Source organism: Garra rufa, chromosome 10 (assembly GCF_049309525.1).
Source record: "Garra rufa chromosome 10, GarRuf1.0, whole genome shotgun sequence".
Taxonomy (NCBI): domain Eukaryota; kingdom Metazoa; phylum Chordata; class Actinopteri; order Cypriniformes; family Cyprinidae; genus Garra; species Garra rufa.
Genome location: NC_133370.1, coordinates 15300500 through 15323790, shown reverse-complemented (window position 1 = coordinate 15323790; position 23291 = coordinate 15300500). Strand labels below are relative to the sequence as shown.

Below are 23291 nucleotides of genomic sequence, written 5' to 3'. Positions count from 1 at the left end.
AGAGTCAAGATTAATCAGGCTGGCCTTGGTGGTGATCCTTGGATTCTTTTTTACCTCTCTCACTATCCTCCTGGCCAGCACAGGTGTCACTTTTGGCTTCCGACCACATCCTCTGAGGTTTTTCACAGTGCGGAACGTCTTGTATTTTTTAATAATACTTTGCACTGTAGCCACTGGAACTTCAAAACATTTAGATATGGTCTTATAGCCCTTTCCTGACTTGTGAGCAGCCACAATGCACAGCCGCAGGTCCTCAGTGAGCTCCTTTGTCTTGTGGTAAACCTTACTTAGAGGCAAAACGCCCCCTTGATACAAATTTATTTTTTGTTAAAAATCTAATTGTCACAGTCTGGCTGGATTGAGGAGTGGAGATGGAGGAGGAGAACCAGAGTAAATGAATAAATAAAGTTTATTAAACAAAACACTGAAAATAATAACAAACAAACAAAAACCGGGAGCAAGAAACGTGCACATGTAACATTAACAACGGACAGCAGGGAGTGATTAGACACAGACTTAAATACAGAGAAACGGGAGCGTGGTAACAAACGAGATAACAAGATGACGAGGGGGAAATACAAATATGGGCAAGACAAAACCAACTAAGACTAAACCAAAAGGGGGAGACAAGGACTAAACCATAAGGACTAGAAACAGAGGGGGAAAAACACTGGGAGAACAGAACAAAACAGAGACATAATCCTGACACTAATAACATGAAAACTCTGGACATTCTTTTGTACTTTTTCATAACTAACATGATAAAGGTGCAAAATGTATTTATTTATATTTGAGAATAGTGATATTTTATGATATAGTTAACACGTGTGGGAAAATTTTGAATAAAAATGGAATGCAATTTCAACCGAGGGGGCCTTTAATTGTTCCGCTTGGTATGTCTTGCCCTGTTTTTCTGTTTCAGTTGAAATTATATCAACACATAGAATAACGTTGTGTGTTTCGAAGCATTTCAGTGGACCTTTAAAGAAGACTATAGTGGTGCAAATTGAGATACTGGTAAAAAAAAAAAAAAGCCAGTTAAACAACTCTAATTGGCCCATGTCTGGCCTTTTGGTTGTGTAACTGTTGTTATTCCACATCATCAAGCATTATCTCAAGTGGACGCTGGTCATGAGAAGTTAGAAACTTTTAAAAAGAGATATTCAGAGAGATGTTAGCATATTTTATTTATGTATTTAGTCACCCATGTTAAAGAAAGATTTGTCAAGGCAAAAGTTATTTTGGTTTCTTATGTTTGGGTTCTTAATGACTTAATGACATAATTTAAGCCTCCTTAAGCAAAAAATCCAATGCTTTTTATACCACCAGAAATAGGAGATCTAGTCCAAAGTGCACCCTAGAAGTTATCATTCGATGATATCTACGTCTTGGTATTTATTCCTGTTGCTAGAATGCAGAGCTTGTTGCTATGGAAACCAGCTGTTTGTTTATGCTGTAATGCGGTTAGAGTGAAGTGTGATTCGGTGCACATGTCCGCTCACCGAGAGAGCTGCTGCAAAAAGCGGAAACAGTGATCCCCCTCTCTCTTCTAACCACTCCCTTCATCACAAGCTGTTACCATGTCCACATACAGAAAAGAGAGAGAGAGAGAGAAACTATAGTGAGAGGTTAAGAGTTTATGAGGAAGGAAGAGCGTAGCTGAGCAATAAGATAAAAAATACATTCGAACGTTCGCACATCTCTTTCGATTTGATAATCCTGTTTGCTGCAATGTTGTAAGCAGTGATGAGCTGGTAACGGTACTAGGCATCCATGATGGTAATGCTAAACTTATCACATTTATAAATAAATAACAAACATTTAATAAAATGTTATTTAAATATGTATAAATTAACAAAATAAAATAAATTAAACATATATCTAACGTGGATTTAAGCTTATGGGTAAGATTTCCGGTTCATTAGCCACTATAAGGAAATAAGGAGAACAACGTGCAGTAAATGGTAAAACTGTTTGCACTACAAACCAGTGTGTTCATAATCAATATAACACATTAAAATAATATAACACACCTATTTGCAATATCAAGCAGCAAAATGAGCTGTTTTGTACAGCTAAAAATAGCTGGATGCGGATGAGACCGGAAGCCAGAGCCATAAAATTTACAAATGGCCAAGCCCACGCTTATGTGAAGAAAAAGGTGGATATATATAGTGTTTTATTTTTTATATTTAGGATTATAGTTTAGTCAGACTGACAGATATGCAATTACCAGTCTAATATAGTTAACACCACTGATAAAAAAAAAAAAAAAAAAAAAAAACTTTTAGTACTTATCAATAATCAAAAGATGACACCCTAGATAGTAGCCTATTACATAGGAAATTATTATTTTTTTTAAAGCTTCCTGACTGGCATGTAATGTATTATTAATCATTTTGACTGTTAAATAATATTAAATAATTACTGCAAATTAATCTAACTGAAATGTTATTTACATTTGCCTCCAGATGAGATTAATGTCATTTTTTTTTTCTACCAGGGAGAATAGACAGATTTGTAACTAGTTATGAAACATCTAAGATTTTCTTAATGTATTTCTAAATGTTTCTAAATGTTGTACATTAATAATCTTTACTTTAACCCTAAAATGACCTCAATAAAATGTGATTTTGTAAAATAATAGTAAAAAATGTAAACAAGTGTATTATCAGTCACTTTATTAATGCTCGTTTTCCTACATTTGTGAGGATTTATGATATTTTAATATATATAAATACATAAAAATGATTTTTTTATAAGGTAACAACTTTTTATGGAATTCATTTTAAAAAGATTCACATTTCTAACTTTCATTCATAGAGATAACATGGCCAATGTACATAAAGGAAAATTGCTGCCATCTACTGGAAAACAAACTTTTAACAATGAATTAGGATGATACGCAATGTACTGTATTAATATGAAGAAATGGTCTGTATTTGTTTTTACAGGTGTTTCACTTGTATTGTGAAATTTGCTCTTTATTGCGTTGTGTTAAGGTTAATGGTAATGTCAGTTTTAACAGTGTATAAAATCATTATTATAACAATATTTTTTTTTCAAACCAGAAGTTATATATATAAACAGAAGTTGTGTGTGTGTGTGTGTGTGTGTGTGTGTGTGTGTGTGTGTGTGTGTGTGTGTGTGTGTGTGTGGTATTCATCACGTTGTGGGGACCAAATGTCCCCACAAGGATAGGAATACCAGTAGATTTTGACCTTGTGGGGACATTTCTCAGGTCCCCATGAGGAAACAGGCTTATAAATCATGCACAATGAGTTTTTTTGATGAAGTAAAAGTGTGCACAATCTCCTGTGAGGGCTAGGTTTAGGTGTAGGGTAGGTGTAGGGCGATAGAAAGTACGGTTTGTACAGTATAAAAACCATTACGCCTATGGAATGTCCCCATAAAACATGTAAACCCAACGTGTGTGTGTGTGTGTGTGTGTGTGTGTGTGTGTGTGTGTGTGTGTGTGTGTGTGTGTGTGTGTGTGTGTGTGTGTGTGTGTGTGTGTGTGTGTGTGTGTGTGTGTGTGTGTGTGTTTTTTCCATCTTGGATATGTTGTTGTGTCACTCCTTCAGTTTTTGTGTTTGTGTGTTTTCTGCATTGCAACTGACATATATTTATAGTCTCCCATTGATTTCTATGGCTGATTTGGGGGGGGGGGGGGGGGGGGGCGGCTATCTATATTTTTGCTTGTAGAGTTAGCTAGTGTCGACAAAGTCATGAAGTTATGCCATTTAAATGAAGGTAACTTTTATTTTTAGCAAACGCCATTTGAAGTCTCAACTGAACAGTGCATAAGGGATAATATCATTGTTGGTAATAATGTTAGTTCACATTGTATGTAATGAAAGATGTTGTACAGTACCAAGAAAATCGAACTTTCATAGCTTTTCTCATTGAAATATCTCAATAGCTCTTACTAACCTTACTGAAGGGAAGAAACTGGTGTTGTATGCTGCCACCTGCTGATGAGAACCAAACATGCATTGTGAAGTAACACATGGCTATTCATGTTTACGTTTTCCTGTTTCAAAATCTTATTACATTTAAATAAATAAATACAAAAAAAAAACATTTCCTCACGATCTATAATCACAGATATAACAATTCCTTTTGAGAGGTGTACGGAATCTTGGATGGGTATCCATGTTTTAAACGTACAGGTGTTTACCTGCGTGAGTGAGCGGTTAACTGCAGTGGCAGTTTGAATGCAGGCGAGGGCGGCGTGTCATCGCACATCTCAACTGCAATTAAAAACACGCTACGATGTCAGGAAGTAACAAGCCGCCTGTGTCGTCAACATTCTGGAGGCGAGTTTAGTATTCTTCCTTATTTCTCGTTGAACATTTCTCAGCGTCAGTCACTTATGCTGTTTACAGAGTCTTAATTGTTTTACCTGTGCAGCACATGTCGGTTTAAAGGGTTCGGTTAGGCACTAATGCAGGTGGACGGCTTGTTTCAGTAGCTGAAGCACTGGAAGTTTTGTAAGGAAAGCACGGCAGGATTTTATACCATGTTGGAAATGACTCCGCTCTGGAACACAACGAGGGTGTTTTAAAACAGGTAAATTTACTGGTAGCCTACTTTTATTTTAATGTACTTTATTATTTTAAGAAAACAATAGTCAGATTTGTTGAACTAGCAGTTAAAGTAGTATTGGTTCACGGTTTGTTATAACACGTCATGAGATTTGTCTCGTGTTTGTTGATTATTGGATGCGTTTTATTACGCTGTGCAAAGAATTTAATACACTTTTATACTATGCTAGGGTGGATTTACAGTATTTAAAATGGTCATAAATGTCTTAAAAACAAAAATCTGACTTATGTTCTGACCAAGTTGTGAACATAAAGGAGAATATTATTTTTAAATGAAAATTTAACGTATTAACACAGTAAGAAAAGTCAACCCAACAGGAGAAAAATAGTAATGAGTAAATAAATAATAAATAAGAACAGCAGTACTTGAGCATGGAAAGAGAAATGACTTTTTTATTAATCTTTTTAATATTATTATTTTTAAATAAAATTATACAACCAGTTCGTGGTACACAGATTTATAAACCTCTTCAGTTCCCACATTAGACAAGTGTGTACATGCATACACTGGTGGTCTGACTGCTGTTTCTCACTTAAACTCACATTCTTTCTTCTCTTTTGTCTCCAGATGCTTATCATGCTGTACTGTGCAGTGCGGTGTGCTCATGCATGTCTGTGTGTTTAAAGAATGAATGTCACGAACGGCAAGGCGACCAGCTGCCAGGATGAAACGGTCTGCATTTTGCAAATTTACCCCAGGTTGTCCAGCAAACCTGGGCAAAGCTGCATCCTCAGGGTCCCAAAAGCGGCAACGGCAGCCAATGTCATCAAGACCGCTCTCGTCACACTCGGTTTGGACACGTCCAAGTCCTACGTCCTCGTGGAGGTCCAGGAGTACGGTGGAGAGGAGTGGGTCCTCCAAGCCAGCGATCAGCCTCTTCAGAGAGTCCTTCTCTGGCCTAGAAAGGCCCAAGACAAGCATCCTCAAAGTGACGGATACTTTTTCGCCCTTCAAGAGGGAAGCTACGGTGGATCCATCCAGTATGACCTTATGACATCTGTCAGAAAAGAAAAAGTAGCTCAGGGACTTGTGAATCGAGGTTTTGTCACACAACAGCCTCAGGAATACGACGATTTATGTAACCTCCCCGAGCTGACAGAGGAGAGCATCTTGGGAACCCTACGGCATCGCTTCCACAAGCAGAAGATCTACACGTTTGCGAGCAACATTCTCATCGCGGTCAACCCGTTCAAGTTTCTGCCTATCTACAATCCCAGATATGTCAAGATGTACGAGAACCACACGCTGGGCAAGCTTGAACCTCACGTCTTTGCCATTGCGGACGCTGCCTTCCACACAATGCTGAACAAACGGGTCAACCAGTGCATCGTCATCTCTGGCGAGAGTGGTTCTGGTAAGACGCAAAGCACCAACTTCCTTATCCACTGCCTGACTGCCCTCAGCCAGAAGGGCTATACCAGTGGAGTGGAGCGAACCATCCTAGGGGCAGGCCCTGTACTTGAGGTAAGTTCTGCTGTGGGTTTGAGGTTTATCAGATTTCATTTTGTACTTTGAAGTCTGATAGTACTCTCGTTGTAATAGGAAACCAAGAAAGGATGCAAAACTGTAAGTTATGTTGAGACCCTGATGTTTTTCAAAGATTACGCCCATTGGTTGAATGGCAGCAGAAGCCTTGAATGATTGGCATCTGTAGCCTTGTTCAGGGTTTCAGCAATAAACAGCGTTTCTTTGGACATTTAGAGGTGGTAAACATGATGTGGTGGAAAAACATCTCAAATGATGTATTGGTTGTAACAGCATTTCTGTAGTGGAAATGACGACTGTGGTAGTGTTGTAGGTGTGATCAGCTCATTTGAGTTTGAGTTCAGGCTAAAAACTGAGTAGGTTGAGTCAAGACCAAATCCAGAAGAAGGTCAAGTTTGAGTTTTAGCCCAAATGGTCACAAGTCCATGACAAAGCCAGGAGCATAAAATATCATCTCGGACCTGAAAGAGTTTCCTTTGTCTTCCTTTACAGATAGCATTTTTTATATTCTTAATATACAATATCAAGTTTTATTTGATTTTATTATATATTTTCAAAGTCAGATTTATTCGAGTGTTATTTACACTACCAGTCAAAAGTTTTTTAATGTTTTTATCTCTTTTTCTGCTCACCAAGCCTGCATTTATTTGATCCAAAGTACAGCAAAAAAGTAACATTTTGAAATATTTTTACTATTTATAATAACTATTTTCTATTTGAGTATATTTTGAAATGTAATTTATTCTTGTGATCAAAGCTACATTTACATAATTACTCCAGTCTTCAGTGTCACATGATCCATCAGAATTCATTCTAATATGCTATTTTTTTTCTTTGGTATAGGAATTCTAGAAATTAATATTTTAATACTGCTTTAAATTGATCAAAAGGTATGGTAAAGGCATTTATAATATTTCAGATAAATGCTGTTCTTCTGAACTTTCTATTCATCAAAGAAACCTGTGAGAAAGAAAGACTATAATGATGCAGAACATTTAGTTTTGAAACCACAGGAATAAATTACATTTTAAAATATATTTAAATAGAAAGCTGTTATTTTAAATAGTAAAAATATTAAAAGAAAAAAATTATTTTGCTGTACTTCTGATCAAATAAATGCAGGCTTGGTGAGCAAAAGAGACTTCTTTAAAAACATTAAAAATCTTACTGTTCAAAAACATTTGACTGGTAGTATATATACTGTTACAGTATTATTAATATTTCACTTTTCATTTATATTTTAATGTTTTTATATTGTGTGCTTTTGTCATTTTTATTCTAAATATAGCTATATTTGTTCAGCTTTAGTGTTAGTCTTTTATCACTTTGGCATGAATTTACATTTTTTCATCTAACTTTATATTTAATTCTATTTTAGCTTTATTTCAGTTACCAAAAACAAAAATAAAAAAAAATAGATGTATTTAGAAGTAACAATGGTCCAAATCAGTTTTAATGTGATATTCATAAAACAAAACCAAAGCAAAAGGTGAAGAAACACTGAAACAAACACAGGTCTAGATCAACTTGTACTTTTTTTTTTTGGTTACACTCTGTATCTCGTTTGTAACTGTAGTCTAATTTATTATTGGGTCTCTTGACTCATCTCTATTTCTTGATGTTCTGATAAAGAGTCACTTTTGGAACGGAAATGACCTCTGTGCAGGAAGTGGCTTGCTCTATCATAGTATTTTGCACTCCTTTAGCTCTTCATGTTGAGGACTATTATCAGTGCAAGATAACTATGATGAATGTGATACTGTCCTTAGTGTGACAGGTTGTGTGAGAATGGTTTCCCCTTTTCTCCATTAAGCATGGTCAAACAGGGATCTAGAAACCATTCGGCCTTGTCACATGGCCAGGGCACTTTCACACCGCTTCCCCTGCTTCTCCAAGGGAAAAGTGGAGACCTCTGACTCTTTGTACACTATAAATAGATGCTATAGATCCTGAAAGTCACTGAATCACAGTTTAAAGGTTTCAACACACTGATATTTTTAGGTGCTGCCATTGTTAATACTCAAAACAATGAGATGAATGACTAGTTCACAACACTCTTAGGAGTTTTTCCTGTTGTGTATTCATTACAAGTATAGTATATATCTCTGAACAGTCTGCTTCCTAAATTTCCTCTTCAGGATTTAGTATAAAGTGCTACTAATGAAGTACTTATTAGGGAAATAACTCATAATTCGCTGTTTATTGGTTTCTGGAGTCCCACCCCCGTGAAATGAAGCTGTCAGTCACCGTTTGTCATGCACTAACCTACTGGGATTCTCAATCTGATCCAAAACTGGTCAAGCAAGTTCTTTGTTTTTTGTAAAAGCATTCTTTTATCAGTTCGTCCCAGCCCCTCTCAGTTCTGCAGTATTGCTTACAAAGAAAGCAACTCGCAAAGAGGAACAGGCAGCTTGCATTATGCCTTGCTGTTTTAAAATAGACTTTCTTATAAAGAGGGATTGTAAAAAAAAAAAGAAAATTGGTTATGTTTTGAGTTGTTGTGTGTAATGGGTAGAAGAAAAGCAGAACAAGCAAAAAGAGTGGGATTTAGTAAAAGTTTATCATCAATCATACGCCTGAGGTTATGTTGCCATTAATATTTGATGCGTATTTAAATAAATAGATTAGATGATAGTTGGATATCATGTGCCTTGGTAAATTATAAATGAAATATACTCCTAAAAATGAATCATTGAAGTCCTCTTGTTCCCAGATTAAGTACTTGGTAACACTTTACAATAGTGTTCCATTTGTTAACATCAACCAACAATGAAAAATACTTCTAAAGCATTTATTAATCTTACTTAAGTTCAACATTTGCTAATGCATTCCTAAAATCAATAGTTGTTTCTGTTAAAGGATTGTTCACATCCAGAATAAAAAAAACCCTGATAATTTACTCACTCCCATGCCATCCAAGATGTTCGTGTCTTTCTTTTTTCAGTCGCAAAGAAATTTCGTTTTTGAGAAAAACATTCCAGGATTTTTTCCTATATAGTGGACTTCTGTAGACTTCTGCAGTTTCAGTGCAGCTTCAAAAGGCTCTACACGATCCCAGCTGAGGATTCAGGGTCTTATCTAGTGAAACAATCAGACATTTTCTGAAAAAAGCAAAAAATGTATATACTTTAACCACAAATGCTTGAAATATGGTAATACGGCACAGTCTGTCAGCGATTGTAGGCGGGGCTTGAGCAGTATGGTGTCATACTGCTCAAAAAAATCAATGTATTTCTAATAAATGCTGTTCTTTTGAACTTTCTATTCATCCAAGAATCCTAAAAAAAGTATTACTCTTTACACAAAATATGAACAAATATAAAAATACACAAACTTGGTAGTGTTTAGAATCTTTCTGGTACATTTAAATAAGCGTTGATTCATATTACACAGTTCTATGTTCTCCTCCTTTGGGTTTGTTGAATTAAAAACACCTGTTCCTGTATCCCACTTTACTGTTTCATAAAGACCTTTGTATATTGCTTGTCACTTGTCCCCCTCACAACAATATGCACATTGTTTGTCTGGTAGTGTTATTTACACATGGTGCTGTTTATCTATTATGCATTAGTCCCAGAGACTCCACCATTGTTATTGTGTTTTATGTGTTGGTTCAGACAGCTTAGCCCTTGAGCCGATAATGGAATTGTACTTGCTTTCCTCACCTAGAGAGTTCTTCATTAGACATGCAGTTAGCATTGTCGCAATTAGGTATTTGTACAGATTCGAAAACTTGATAAAATTATTAAATTAGTATTTTCAATAGGCCTACTTCTTCTTACTGGCCACAGCCAAAATAAGAAGAGATATATTTCTGAAGTTCCAGAAAAGTAAGGTGGATTATACATTGTGGTTGGCTTTACATTATGAAAATTATGGGGGTAATTCCGTGTCTTTTCAACCAGAGGTCCCCAGCTCAAATGATTGATATTTATTTTGTAGAAAGATAGACATGTATAGTGATGAAAGCCAAAATAATATCCTATAATTATTTTCACACAGACACTATATTGCCAAAAAAAATTGGGACACCCCCTTCAAATGAACAGGTTTAACTACTTTAGTAATTTCCATGAGTACAAATCTTAATGTTTAAGCATATAATGATATTCTAGGGAACTGTGTGCTTCTAATTGTATAGCAACAGTTTGGACGCAACCCTTTTCTATTCCAACATGACAAAGCCTTGCATAAAGCAAGGTTCAAATAGAAATTATTGATTGAGTCAGTGTGGAAGAACTTGACTGGTCTGCAGAAAGTCAAGTCGTAATTCCAGCTGAACACCTCTGATGTGACTTTAAATGCAGACCTTGAGCCAAAAACTCATCACCAAATTCCAATGACTTATACATAAGGGTACAGACATTTTAGACTACACAGTGCAACAGAGATGGAAATACAGTTTTTAAATACATGACTTGTGCTTTCATCAAGTGTCTTTTTCTGTTCTAAAGAAGGGGGTGTCCTAATACTTTTGTCTATATAGTGTATATACAAGTCATTGGTGTTTGGTGATGAGTTTTTGGCTAAAGGTTGCATTTAAAGTCACACCAGAGGTGTTCAGATGGGATTAGGACTTGGCTTTATGCAGACCAGTCAAGTTCTTCCACACTGACTGGATCAATCATTTCTCTATAAACCTTGTCTTATACACAAAGGGATTGTCATGGTTGAATAGAAAGGGTCCTGTTCACACTGTTGCTTTAAAATTAGAAGCACACAATTCCCTAGAATATCATTACATGCTTAAACATTAAGATTTGTACTCCTGGAAGTGACTGAAGTAGTCAAATATTTTCATTAGTAGGGGGTGTCCAAATACTTTTGGCAATATAGTGTAGATTGGCAGATCTGTTAGTAAAATCAGTTGACTTTATCAGTTTTTGTTGCATTATGTGCCAATGGTGACCATTCCAAAATGGAGAAACGGCACTTTAAGTTTTTCTCCAATGTTTGCATGCCTGTAACTCAAGAAATATTAAAGATTTATTAATGCCCTTTTAGATATTGGGTTTTAACAAATGCTCCTTTTGACATTAAGGTCCTATATGATTCAGTTCCAGAGATATTTGAATTTCAATGTGGCTCCAGGAGTAAATTATTAAAATGTACACATTTTCTGTGGTCAAAAACCAAATGTGGATCAGTTTGCAAAAATATGATTATTCTTTACTTTTAAAGAGGAATGTCTGAAGAACAAATTATGTTGAAACTAGAGATGTATCTTGTTTCAATCTGTCAAGACAGCTGCATTGAACATACCTGTCTGAGTGCCATTATTATTCTTTTTCCAAAGTTTGCATGCCTATAACTCAAAAAGTATTAAAGATATTGCAATATGATTTTAGATTTTGGAATCTTAATTTTCAAGGCCCTATATTATTCAGTCCCTGAGATATTGGGATCTCAATGAGACTCAATGTCCAGATTGTTGAATATCACCCATTTTCAGTGGTCGAAAACCAAATGTTGGTCATTTTGTAAACAGCTGATACTTATTTTATTTAAAGAACAATGTCTGAAGAAGAAATTATGTTTCAATTAGAATTGTATCTTGTTTCCCTCTATCAAAACAGTTGAACAACTGAACAGAACAATCAAAACAGACCTACCAATCTCTGTGTAAAAATAACAATATGATGCTGCCATCTTTCTAAAGTCATTTTTACCCCCTTTAACTTAACTCTGAATCTCAGGTGAAAATGACCATTTTGACTACAAAATAGTGGATTACTCAGTAAATATTCATCAATAACATTTATTGATGTTATTATATTCATGTCTTTCCAAACCTAAGACCTTCGTTCATCTTCAGGACACAAATTAAGATTCAATTTTTGATGAAATCCGAGAGCTTTTTGAAGCTACAAAAATACTTTTTGTGTGCAAAAACCCCCAAAAATAATTACTTTATTTCTTCTTTTCTGTGTCAATCGACATGCGCGATCATGATCATTGTTGATGTCCTTCCTACCGTTCTGGGCCTTGAATGTGGTAGTTGCATTGTTGTCTATCAAGGTTTAGAAAGCTCTCGGATTTAATCAAAAATACCTTAATTTGTGTTCTGAAGATGAACACATCTGCAGCTGTGAGAATTACGTATTTACAGAAAATGTAAAGAATCCAGTTACTGTTGAAAACAGATGTTTCTGAGAAACAAAAATGGGTCATAAAAAACTGGGTCATGTCCCGCCTTGAGAATAAAATTTGTTGCACTTGCACTGAATTTTGACTGAACTTTGATATTGAGAGTTTCTTCAATTTAGTTTTCACTTTCAATTTAATCGTAAGTGGTGCTAGTGCTTTGTTATAGCTTCTGAGGAGAGCGTTTGTAACCTTTGTCCTTTTACTTCTCCAGTGTGAAAGGAATAAAAAAGAGCTCTGTGGGAAAGCACACCTAACAGCCGTTAAAGAAGCTCAGAAGTGCTAGGCCTGATCCTGACTTTTTGGTTGAGCTCCTAACTCTTAATTTTTGAGTTTCATATGTGGAAGCCCTGGGCGTTGGCTTTATCAGAATACCAGAACGAGTCAGCGTACGCCGACATGTCATGACAGGCTTTGTCAGATCAGCTGATAAAAACTTAACAACTGACAGATGCAACATCTCATTCAGTTTTCTTTCTATTTATGGATTTCCACAGTATTTATCTTCCATTGAACATGGAAGCGGGACACGGAAACTGTATGTTTAAAAACAAGTTTACAACAGGATAAAGTCCTGAATATTGGTGATAGTCGAGATTGTGTTGAAAGTATGTACATAGAGAATCAATAGCAAGCATGTCGTTACATGTTACACATGTCCAAGTCTACAGAAAGTTTAGTTTATGAACTGCAGTATGTAATTTCTCCAGAAAATAGAGAAAAAGAGAGAGATCAATATGTTCACTCAATGACTGTGGTCTGTTTACACAGCTGTCATACTTCATAAGACGTCAGTTGAGTAAACGAGTAATTTTGAGTACATTTATGTCCATTTTGGAGCTTGATAGTCCGTACAATTTGTTTTCATTGTATCAAAAAGTGTGGTTCAGAGTTTCTTCAGAACATCTTAATTTGTGTCACTAAGTGTCATTAGTTGTAAATGACATGGTGGAAGAAATCATGACAGATTTTTCATTTTTGGGTGAACTTTTGCTTTTAACTGGAATAGGAGGAAGTATTTTAAAATGGGTTGAAGTTACACATATATCAGCATTAGCGACATCAACACAAAAGTCAAACTGGGAAACAATGCCATCTAAGATAGATGTGTTCATTTGTTTGTGATGCCTGTGGGTGATGACAAAGTGGTTTTGTGCTGCCCACTAAATGTTTTTTTTCTATGACAGCCAGCATGTTGTGGTATAAATGACTAATAATAAAAGTAATATCGTAATGTGAAAAGGGTAGGCTGTTTCAAATCTAGTTTCTGTGTTCAAGTTTTGATGGCTAGTTAAACTGATTTTAGGCCACCTCAACGCAAGGGTTGTCTGTCAACATTGATAAACATCATATCTCTGTGTTTAGCCTGAAATATTTTTCTATGAACTTGGAACAATTTGCTGATACAATCTGATGCATTCCTTTTCGGCTTCCTCAGGCCTTTGGAAATGCTAAAACAGCATACAACAATAACTCGAGCCGCTTTGGGAAGTTCATTCAAGTGAATTATCTGGAGAGCGGCGTCGTGAGAGGGTGAGTCATCTGTGTCACTTCTGCCTACTCTACGTCACAACAGAACTCTCACGGTTTCTCATCAGTCACATATGATAAAGTATTTTATCTTATGAGGATAATTTTTATTTATAAATATTATGTCATACTGCTAATTCATGTTTATATCCACGATACAACATACAGTATATTTTTCGATCCTATTCCCTTTCTTTTTTCAGGAAGAATTATACATTATACATGCCTTATACTGTTTTGCTCTATGTTTCAGAGCTGTTGTTGAGAAATACTTACTAGAGAAATGCCGCCTAATGTCCAGAGGAAAAACTGAAAGGTAAAAAAAAAAAATTTGAATTACATTTGAATCGAAAGCACTGGATGTAAAAATCTAGCACAACATTGTGCATACCATGTCTGTTTTCTCGCCTTCAGGAATTACCATGTTTTTTACTACCTTTTGATTGGGGCCTCAGAAGAGGAGAAAGATGAGTTCAAGCTCCTGCGACCTGAAGACTACCACTACCTCAAAGAAGTAACTCTCAGAACAGCCTTCACAGAGAATCATTGTTCCCCTAATGAGGCTATTTAGTTTCAATTAGTGTTCATGATGCTCTCGATTATCTTCTGCTTAAGCTGAAATTCTTCCAAGATTACATTTCCTAGGCTGTCCTGTCCATTTTACTTATATAGTGATTAATTTATACTTACTGTATGTCAACAATTGTAGTCCCTTAATTGTTTGCTCTCTGCCCGTCACAGGAAATCCCAATTTTGGAGGATCAAGCAGAAATGAAACATGAATTCCGCAGACTTCATCAGGCCATGGAGATGGTTGGTTTTCTGCCTCCAACCAAAAAGCAGTAAGTGGAAAAAATTAGAATGCGAAATATTTATTTTCAAGTAAAACTATTCTTTTTCATAATTATATTGGCTGAAAATACATTGTTTATTTTTTTAGATTAAATCTGAAAATAATGTAAATCAATTAATCTTATTATCGAATTAATTATTATCCCCAAATTAAGTACAATCGTGTTAACAATGAAAACAAACCTCATTTTTTGGACTATGCCTAATCTGTTATATTTATTAAACTTTTAATGTTTACACTAAACTGTGATTTAACAATTGCAAACAAATTGTGGATATCTATGCTTTAGTGTAAATAAGATTTATGATGTCAAATTAGGTTTGTCCTAACTGCTTCCGTGACTAACAAATGAAGAATTCTTCTCTGGTACAAGTCTGTGCTTGTCAGGAAGGGAAAAAAATATATCAAGCCGTTCAATATGCACTGTGGTCGCTTTGCCGTGATGGCAGAATGCAATACCGCAAAGTCAGACCTGACACATTTAAATTAGTGTGAGCTGTCTTCCTAGGAACAGTAATGTTTCTGTATGTAAACATTCTGGTTAGGTAACTAATAATTATGATTATAGAGTGTTAGAAACATAATTATTCAGAAAAGATAGGAACTTAAGATATTAAAGTTTTCTATTATCTATTATTATCTATTCCCATGTGTCATTTAATTTGAATTGCTACCTTAAAAAGTTCTAACATTTCTTTGCAATATGTTTGGACATGTAATTCTTTGAGGCACCTTGCAAAGAAAGTAAACACAGTTTAGAAATAAATAAAAGACACTATAGGACACTATAGTTCATTTATGTAAGTGAGGATGGCAAAATAAAGTAAACTCGGACATTTATACCCAAAAAATCTTCATAGAGTGGACTACCAGTAAAATTTGGGACCAAAAACGATTCAGAATCTTTGACCTTACCATGTTTTGCTTAAGTGTTTTTTCTTTAATGCAACATTTTTACACCACAGACTGAACAAAATTAATTTTAACTCGGTAATTGGTCAACAAAGAATTGATAGTTTTGTAAATATTGCTATACTAACAGTTGTCAGAATTTTTGGTTGATTGTAACCCATTATTTACCTTTCTATCAAAGACATTATCAATATAAATTTGGTCTGACACAGTTTAACTCTGAGTTCTTGTCATGTTTTATTACAATTTTATAAACTTCAGCGAATAAACTATGATCTTGGTTTGACTGTACTTCATATCTATTGTTGTTCAATGATTGATGGTCTTTTTCAGAATATTCTCCGTACTCTCTGCCATTCTGTATCTGGGAAATGTGACATATAAGCCAAAAGATGCTGGCGAGGGGCTTAAAGTTGGGCCAGATCATGTCCTTTCTGCTATCTCTGACCTTCTCAAGGTACCAGTGGATACTTTGGTGTCCCTCCTAATGATTCAAAGTTTTTTTTATTTGTTGTGGTGTACCACACAGAAACAGAAATACTTTAATACTAATAAATTAGTTATACTCAACGCTAAACCTCACCTCCCCAGTTCTTTGGAAATACTGTGCGGTGCCACCTATTATTAATTTACTGGGTCACCACAACTACATGGCAAAGAAATACCATCACCATTACTAACTGAAACCCAAATATGCATTCACATGTCATATTCAATACATACTGTAGAATCAAACAACCCTTTAATAATTTAGATTTAACCAAATTGATTCTTAGCAGGTTTTTATTTATCTTTTAGATTCTTTGAGATTGGCTTTCAGATTTTCCAGTCATAAGTCTGTTCAATCAGGTTTTCTGTTTGAATGCTTCTTTTTATATCATTCCTGTTCAATTACAGGTTAAAGTGGAGCTGCTTGTGGAAGCACTGACTACAAGGAAAGCAATGACTGCTAATGACAGGCTCATTCTGCCTTATAGCCTCAATGAGGTAACTTCATCTATTATGTGTTAGATGCTACATATATTGACATTTACCTACTCTGTGCCATCCATTCATTGACTAATCATGTGTTAAATGCATATCTGTCATACTGTATGTGTGAAGTCACCTATTTGAAGAGGCAGCTGTTTCCTCTTCATTTGTCTGTCTTCTAAAAATCTGCTGACCTCATACTGAAACTCTTATCTTCAGGCCATCACAGCCAGAGACTCTATGGCCAAGTCTTTGTACAGTGCCCTGTTCGACTGGATTGTCCTGCGGATCAACCATGCTCTGCTCAACAAGAGAGATTTTGAAGAGTCTGTCCCGGTATGACTCCTTTTAATGTATTTGTTTATAACATGCATGACACTGGACCACAAATCCAGTCTTAGGGGCCGTTCACATGTCGCGCCTAAAAACGCGTGGAAAACGCTAGGCGCGCCGCTTTCTTCCTTGTCAACAAAGCGCTCAGGCGCTTGCGCTCCGGAAGCGTCTGCCGTTTCTAAGCAACCATCAGCTGCGCTCTAGCTCCAAGCTGCGGTGCGCTTGCGACATTCTGAAAAGTTGAGATGTTTTTATCTCGATGCGGCGCGGACGCGCCCTGAAAAAACGAGCGCGTCGCACCGCGTGCGCGTCGCGACCGCGTCGCTTCCAAAATGCGCGCGCAAGCCGCGCGTCTCCATTTGAAATAACGAACTTGCGCGCGCAAAAGACGCTTCATGTGAACGGCCCCTTAAGTAGCATGGGTATATTTGTAGCAATAGACATTTTTGCAGATTTATTAAAAAAGAAAAACTGAAATATCACATGGTCCAAAGTATTCAGACCCTTTGCTCAGTATTTAGTAGAAGCACCCTTTTGATCTAATACAACCATGAGTCTTTTTGGGAAAGATGTAACAAGATTTTCACACCTGGATTTGGGGATCCTCTGCCATTCCTCCTTGCAGATCCTCTCCAGTTCGGTCAGGTTGGATGGTAAACGTTGGTGGACAGCCATTTTTAGGTCTCTCCAGAGATGCTCAATTGGGTTTAAGTCAGGGCTCTGGCTGGGCCATTCAAGGACAGTCACGGAGTTGTTGTGAAGCCACTCCTTCGTTCTTTTAGCTGTGTGCTTAGGGTCATTGTCTTGTTGGAAGGTAAACCTTCGGCCCAGTCTGAGGTCCTGAGCACTCTGGAGAAGGTTTTCGTCCAGGATATCCCTGTACTTGGCCGCATTCATCTTTCCCTCGATTGCAACCAGTCGTCCTGTCCTTCCTTGCAGCTGAAAACACCCCCACAGCATGATGCTGCCACCACCATGCTTCACTGTTGGGACTGTATTGGACAGGTGATGAGCAGTGCCTGGTTTTCTCCACACATACCGTTTAGAATTAAGGCCAAAAAGTTCTATCTAGTTGTAGTCTTATTTCTCACCATCTTGGAGTCCTTCAGGTGTTTTTTTTTTTTTAAGCAAACTCCATGCGGGTTTTCACGTGTCTTGCACTGAGGAGAGGCTTCTGTCGGGCCACTCTGCCATAAAGCCCCGACCGGTGGAGGGCTGCAGTGATGGTTGACTTTCTACAACTTTCTCCCATCTCCCGACTGCATCTCTGGAGCTCAGCCACAGTGATCTTTGGGTTCTTCTTTACGTCTCTCACCAAGGCTCTTCTCCCCCTGATAGCTCAGTTTGGCCGGACGGCCAGCTCTAGGAAGGGTTCTGGCCGTCCCAAACGTCTTCCATTTAAGGATTATGGAGGCCACTGTGCTCTTGGGAACCTTAAGTGCAGTAGAAATTTTTTTTGTAACCTTGGCCAGATTGGACGCCTTGCCACAATTCTGTCTCTGAGCTCTTCAGGCTCATGATTCTCACGATCACCTCATGATTCTCTTTTGCTCTGACATGCACTGTGAGCTGCAAGGTCTCATATAGACAGGTGTGTGGCTTTCCTAATCAAGTCCAATCAGTTTAATCAAACACAGCTGGACTCAAATGAAGGTGTAGAACCATCTCAAGGATGATCAGAAGAAATGTACAGCACCTGAGTTAAATATATGAGTGTCACAGCAAAGGGTCTGAATACTTAGGACCATGTGATATTTCAGTTTTTCTTTTTTAATAAATCTGCAAAAATGTCAACAGTTCTGTATTTTTCTGTCAATATGGGGTACTGTGTGTACATTAATGAGAACTTAAATGATTTCAGCAAATGGCTGCAAAATAGCAGAGAGTGAAACATTTAAGGGGGTGTGAATACTTTCCATACCCACTGTATTTTACAAAATAATCTCTTCCTCGTAGTGCTTATCCATTGGCGTCCTGGACATTTTTGGATTTGAAGATTTCAAAATGAACAGCTTCGAACAGTTCTGCATTAATTATGCCAACGAACAACTACAGCATTACTGCAATCAGCGCATATTTACGCTTGAGCAAGTGAGTTGTACTTTGATTGACGTTTCCTATAATTGTGTTGGACTGGAATTTCTGCAGCAGACATCTCATGCTTGCATTGTGTTTTAGGAAGAGTACTTGGCAGAAGGAATCACATGGCACAATATTGACTACCCTGACAACATTGGGTGCATCAGTCTCTTCAGCAAGAAACCCACTGGGCTGTTTTATCTGCTGGATGAGGAGAGCAAGTGAGTTCAAACCCATTAAGTATGGCTTTTTATTACTAATGTATGCATTGTAATAATGGTGCATAAAATGTCATTTCCTTTAGTGGAGAGTGCAGTTACTTAGATTTTACTGTGTTTAAGTGCTTAAATCAAACATTTTGAATCTACTTTGCAACAATGACTAATAGAATATTAGTTCCTTTTAATGTGTATTTATGAAGGATAGTTCCGAATGTGAATTGTTAAAGAATTAAAATTTCCTGATAATTTACTCACCCGATGCCATCCAAGATGTTTATGTCTTTCTTTCTCAAGTCGAAAAGAAATTAAGGTTTTTGAGGAAAACATTTCAGGATTTTTCTCTGTGTAGTGGACTTCAATAGGGGTCAAAAGGTCCAAATTGCAGTTTTGATGCATTTTCAGAGCCCTTTGAAGGTCCATTAAAACTGGTATGTGGACCATTGAAGTCCACTATATGAAAAAAAAACTGAAATGTTTTCCTCAAAAACCTTAATTTCTTTTAGACTGAAGAAAGAAAGACATGAATATCTTGGATGACATGGGCGGTGATTAAATCATCAGGAAATTTGAATTCAGGAGTGAACTAATCCTTTAAGCCAATCTCTTGTTATGGGGTTTCTAGTAGTCCAGTAGTTAATAATATTCTGTGTTATTTCCTCCCTAGTTTTCCTCAAGCAACAGATAGCACTCTACTAGAGAAGTTTAAGCAGCAACACCAGGACAACCCGTTCTTTGTGCAAACCCCAGTGCGGGAACCTGCTTTTGTTATCTGGCATTTTGCCGGCAAGGTCAAATACCAGATAAAGGTAAAGGAACAGACCCTGAAACTATTTTTTTTTCTCTTTACGCAAACATTTGGAATGTAGTTGTGAATCAAATGGTGGGAAAACAATACTGAATAGCGTTTGTGATGTTCCTGCCCTATAGGATTTCAGAGAGAAGAACACAGACCACATGAGGCCAGATATTATTGCATTACTTCGTAGTAGTGAGTGCAGTTACCTGCGGCAGCTGATCGGGGCTAATCCAGTGGCTGTGTTTAGGTGGGGCATCCTTAGGGCCACGATACGCACACTGGCTGTGTTTAACGAGGCCGGACGAAGCTGGGCGCAAAAACATCCAGGTAATATCGATGCGATCTAACACCTTTTAACTTCCAGCTTACAGAAGTGGATTAGCATTGATTTTACCTTGTTTGTTTCCATATCAGATCAGGTCAGGCGCTACTCAAGACGCTCTCTTGGGGAAATGAGGAGACCCAGCACTGTGGTAGAGAGGCTAAAGAGGTAAATGGACTGGATTAGTTCCTGTACAGTTGAGGTCAAAAGTTTACATACACCTTGCAGAATCTGCAAAATGTTAATTATTTTATCAAAAAAAAGAGGGATCGTACAAAATGCATGTGACCTGAATAATACATTTCACATAAAAGGCATTTACTTATAATCCACAAGTTATAAAAATGACCCTGTTCAAAAGTTTACATACACTTTATTCTTAATACTGTGTTGTTGTTACCTGAATGATCCACATTGTTTTTTTTGTTTAGTGATAGTTGTTCATGAGTCTTTAGTTTGTCCTGAACAGTTAAACTGCCCGCTGTACTTCAGAAAAATTCTTCAGGTCCCACAGTTTTTCAGCATTTTTGTGTATTTGAAGCCTTTCCAATAATGACTGTTTGATTTTGAGATCCATCTTTTCACACTGAGGACAACTGAGTGACTCATATGCAACTATTACAGAAGGTTCAAAAGCTCACTGATGCTCCAGAAGAAAAAAATTATGCATTAAGAGCCAGGGGTGAAAACTTTTGAACAGAATACTTATTTTGCCTAAATATATTTTTTTCATTCAGTACTGAATGAAATGTACTGTTTCATTCAGACCTTTAGAAGCTACAGAAGGTACTTGCATGTTTCCCAGAAGACAAAATAGGTTAAATTTACCCTGATCTTCAGTTTCAAAAAGTTTTTACCCCCGGCTCTTAATGCATCATTTTTCCTTTTGAACCATCAGTGAGCGTTTGAACCTTCTGTAATAGTCCCTCAGTTGTTCTCAGTGTAAAAATATGGATCTCAAAATCATACAGTCATTGTTGGAAAGTGTTCAAATACACAAAATTGCTGAAAAACCAAAGAATTTGTGAGACCTGAAAGATTTTTCTGAAGAACAGCGGGCAGTTTAACTGGACAAACAAGGGACTCATAAACTACTATCACTAAAAACAACAAAAAACAAACAGCTTATTCAGCAGATTATTCAGGTAACCACACAGAATTAAGAATTTAATTAAGTGTATGTAAACTTATGAATGGGGTTGTTATTTTCTTTTATGTCACATATCTAATTTAGGTCAGTACTAAATATAAAATAACATGCATTTTGTATGTTCCCTCTTTTTTTTTTTGGTAAAATAATAACATTTTGCAGATTCTGCAAGGTGTATGTAAACTTTTGACCCCAGCTGTAAATGTGTGGCTTCTTGATGGAACGTGGATTTTTGGCAAATATATAAATGGCCATTTCACTTTTTATGAATGCATTTCGATTTTTACAGCCAAAAGTCTTTGATTGAGTTCTCTTTTGATCGGTCTGAAGAGGGTCCATTGGAAGCATTTGAGGACATTTTTGCATCTTTTGAAAATAAGAAGTAAGTTCACCATCACTCAAGGATCTTTATACCAGACATCGGTTCTTCTACATCTGATGATGATGAGGATTTCCTTCTGTGAATTAAGAATCTAACTGATTTCATTTTCTACTGAATGCATGTACTGTATAATGGGTGTTTGGAGTTTGACTTTTCCTTTCTAATCTTTTGTGATTTGGGGTTGGGTTCAATCAGGGATTTGCATGCCAAAGTCCTCCAATCCCTTAAGCAGTTTGGTGGTGAAGTTCCTCAAAAGTTGCGTCTATGCACAATTTCTGTGAGGAAGTCTCGTCTCTTCACTCAGTGAGTGGGCCACGTCTTCTGTGACCATCTGTCTGTGGCAGCACCACTTCTCTCTGTTTCCGCTTGTGCTTATGTGTCATTTAATTTGAAAAAATCAAATGGAATTATGTGTTCTTTGTTTTTTTTTCTCTACAAAATTTTTATTTTCAATCAAAATCGTAATTGTATCATACTACTATCTAGGAGGAGCAGGCCAAACAGACACAAGCAGCTGATTCCAAAGGTAAATTCATTCATTAAAACTTGTTGTAGTGGTGGTTGCTATAGCAGCTTCATGGGGTACCATCTAGGATGCTATTTTTACACGTATTAACAGAGTGCCCATGTACGTGAGATACTTGTAAACTACTTTTAGACTTATATATTTTTACCATATAAATAACTGTTTTCTATTTGAATATATTTTCAAATGTAATTTATTCCTACATTTTTTTTCAAGCTACATTTTCTGCATCATGTGTCACATGATCCTTCAGAAATCTTTTTTTTTTTTAATTATCAATATTTAAAACAGTTGAGTACATTTTTTTTTTTCAGGATTCATTGATGAATAGATCTTTTTTTGGGAAATAAATTATAGAATATAATGCTTTTATTTAGCAAGCATGCTTTAAATTGATCAGAAGTGATGATAAAAACATTTATAATGTTATAAAAGATTTCTATTTCAGGTTCTTTTGAACTTTCTATTCATCAAAGAAACTTGAAAAATTCTACTGAGCTGTTTTCAACATAATAATGATAAAAAAATATTATATTAATATTATAATGATTTCTGAAGGATCATGTGACTGGAGTAGCCTAATGATGCTAAAAGTTCAGCTTTGAAATCACAGAAGAAAATTAAATTTTAAAATATATTCAAGTAGAATTATAGTAATTATTTTTAAAGAATTACTGTTTGTGCTGTACTTTGGATAAAATAAATGCAGGCTTGGTGAGCAGTAGAGACTTCTTTAGACATATTTACCAGAATTTATTTACCAAAAAAGAGAATTTTAACAAATTTTATGATTTCAATTAATTAGACATTCTTTTTGATTAATATATTTTTTTATGTAACTATTAAAACAGTCTTAAAAAACAGAATACAGAGGAATTAAAACAAAATTGAATTTGAGGAAAAAAATGAAATGGAATTTGGGAAAAAATAAAACTGATTTCCTAGGCCTCTAGAATTAAAAATAAATTCAGTTCTGGT

At 36.2% G+C, this 23291-nt stretch overlaps 1 protein-coding gene across 1 annotated transcript in view; it reads left to right on the top strand.

The window, feature by feature from the left end:
- Positions 1 to 5235: 5235 nt before the first annotated feature.
- LOC141343778 (myosin IXb) overlaps positions 5236 to 23291 on the top strand; it is a 35017-nt gene continuing 16961 nt past the window's right edge. Inside the window, exons 1-16 of the mRNA XM_073848420.1 lie at positions 5236 to 6072; positions 13676 to 13770; positions 14021 to 14083; positions 14182 to 14281; positions 14509 to 14609; positions 15866 to 15989; positions 16430 to 16519; positions 16724 to 16840; positions 18794 to 18928; positions 19016 to 19137; positions 19802 to 19943; positions 20065 to 20260; positions 20348 to 20423; positions 21695 to 21787; positions 21983 to 22090; positions 22274 to 22313. Coding sequence (XP_073704521.1) covers positions 5236 to 6072; positions 13676 to 13770; positions 14021 to 14083; positions 14182 to 14281; positions 14509 to 14609; positions 15866 to 15989; positions 16430 to 16519; positions 16724 to 16840; positions 18794 to 18928; positions 19016 to 19137; positions 19802 to 19943; positions 20065 to 20260; positions 20348 to 20423; positions 21695 to 21787; positions 21983 to 22090; positions 22274 to 22313 — 2439 coding nt within the window. The remainder of the gene's footprint in view (positions 6073 to 13675; positions 13771 to 14020; positions 14084 to 14181; positions 14282 to 14508; positions 14610 to 15865; positions 15990 to 16429; positions 16520 to 16723; positions 16841 to 18793; positions 18929 to 19015; positions 19138 to 19801; positions 19944 to 20064; positions 20261 to 20347; positions 20424 to 21694; positions 21788 to 21982; positions 22091 to 22273; positions 22314 to 23291) is intronic.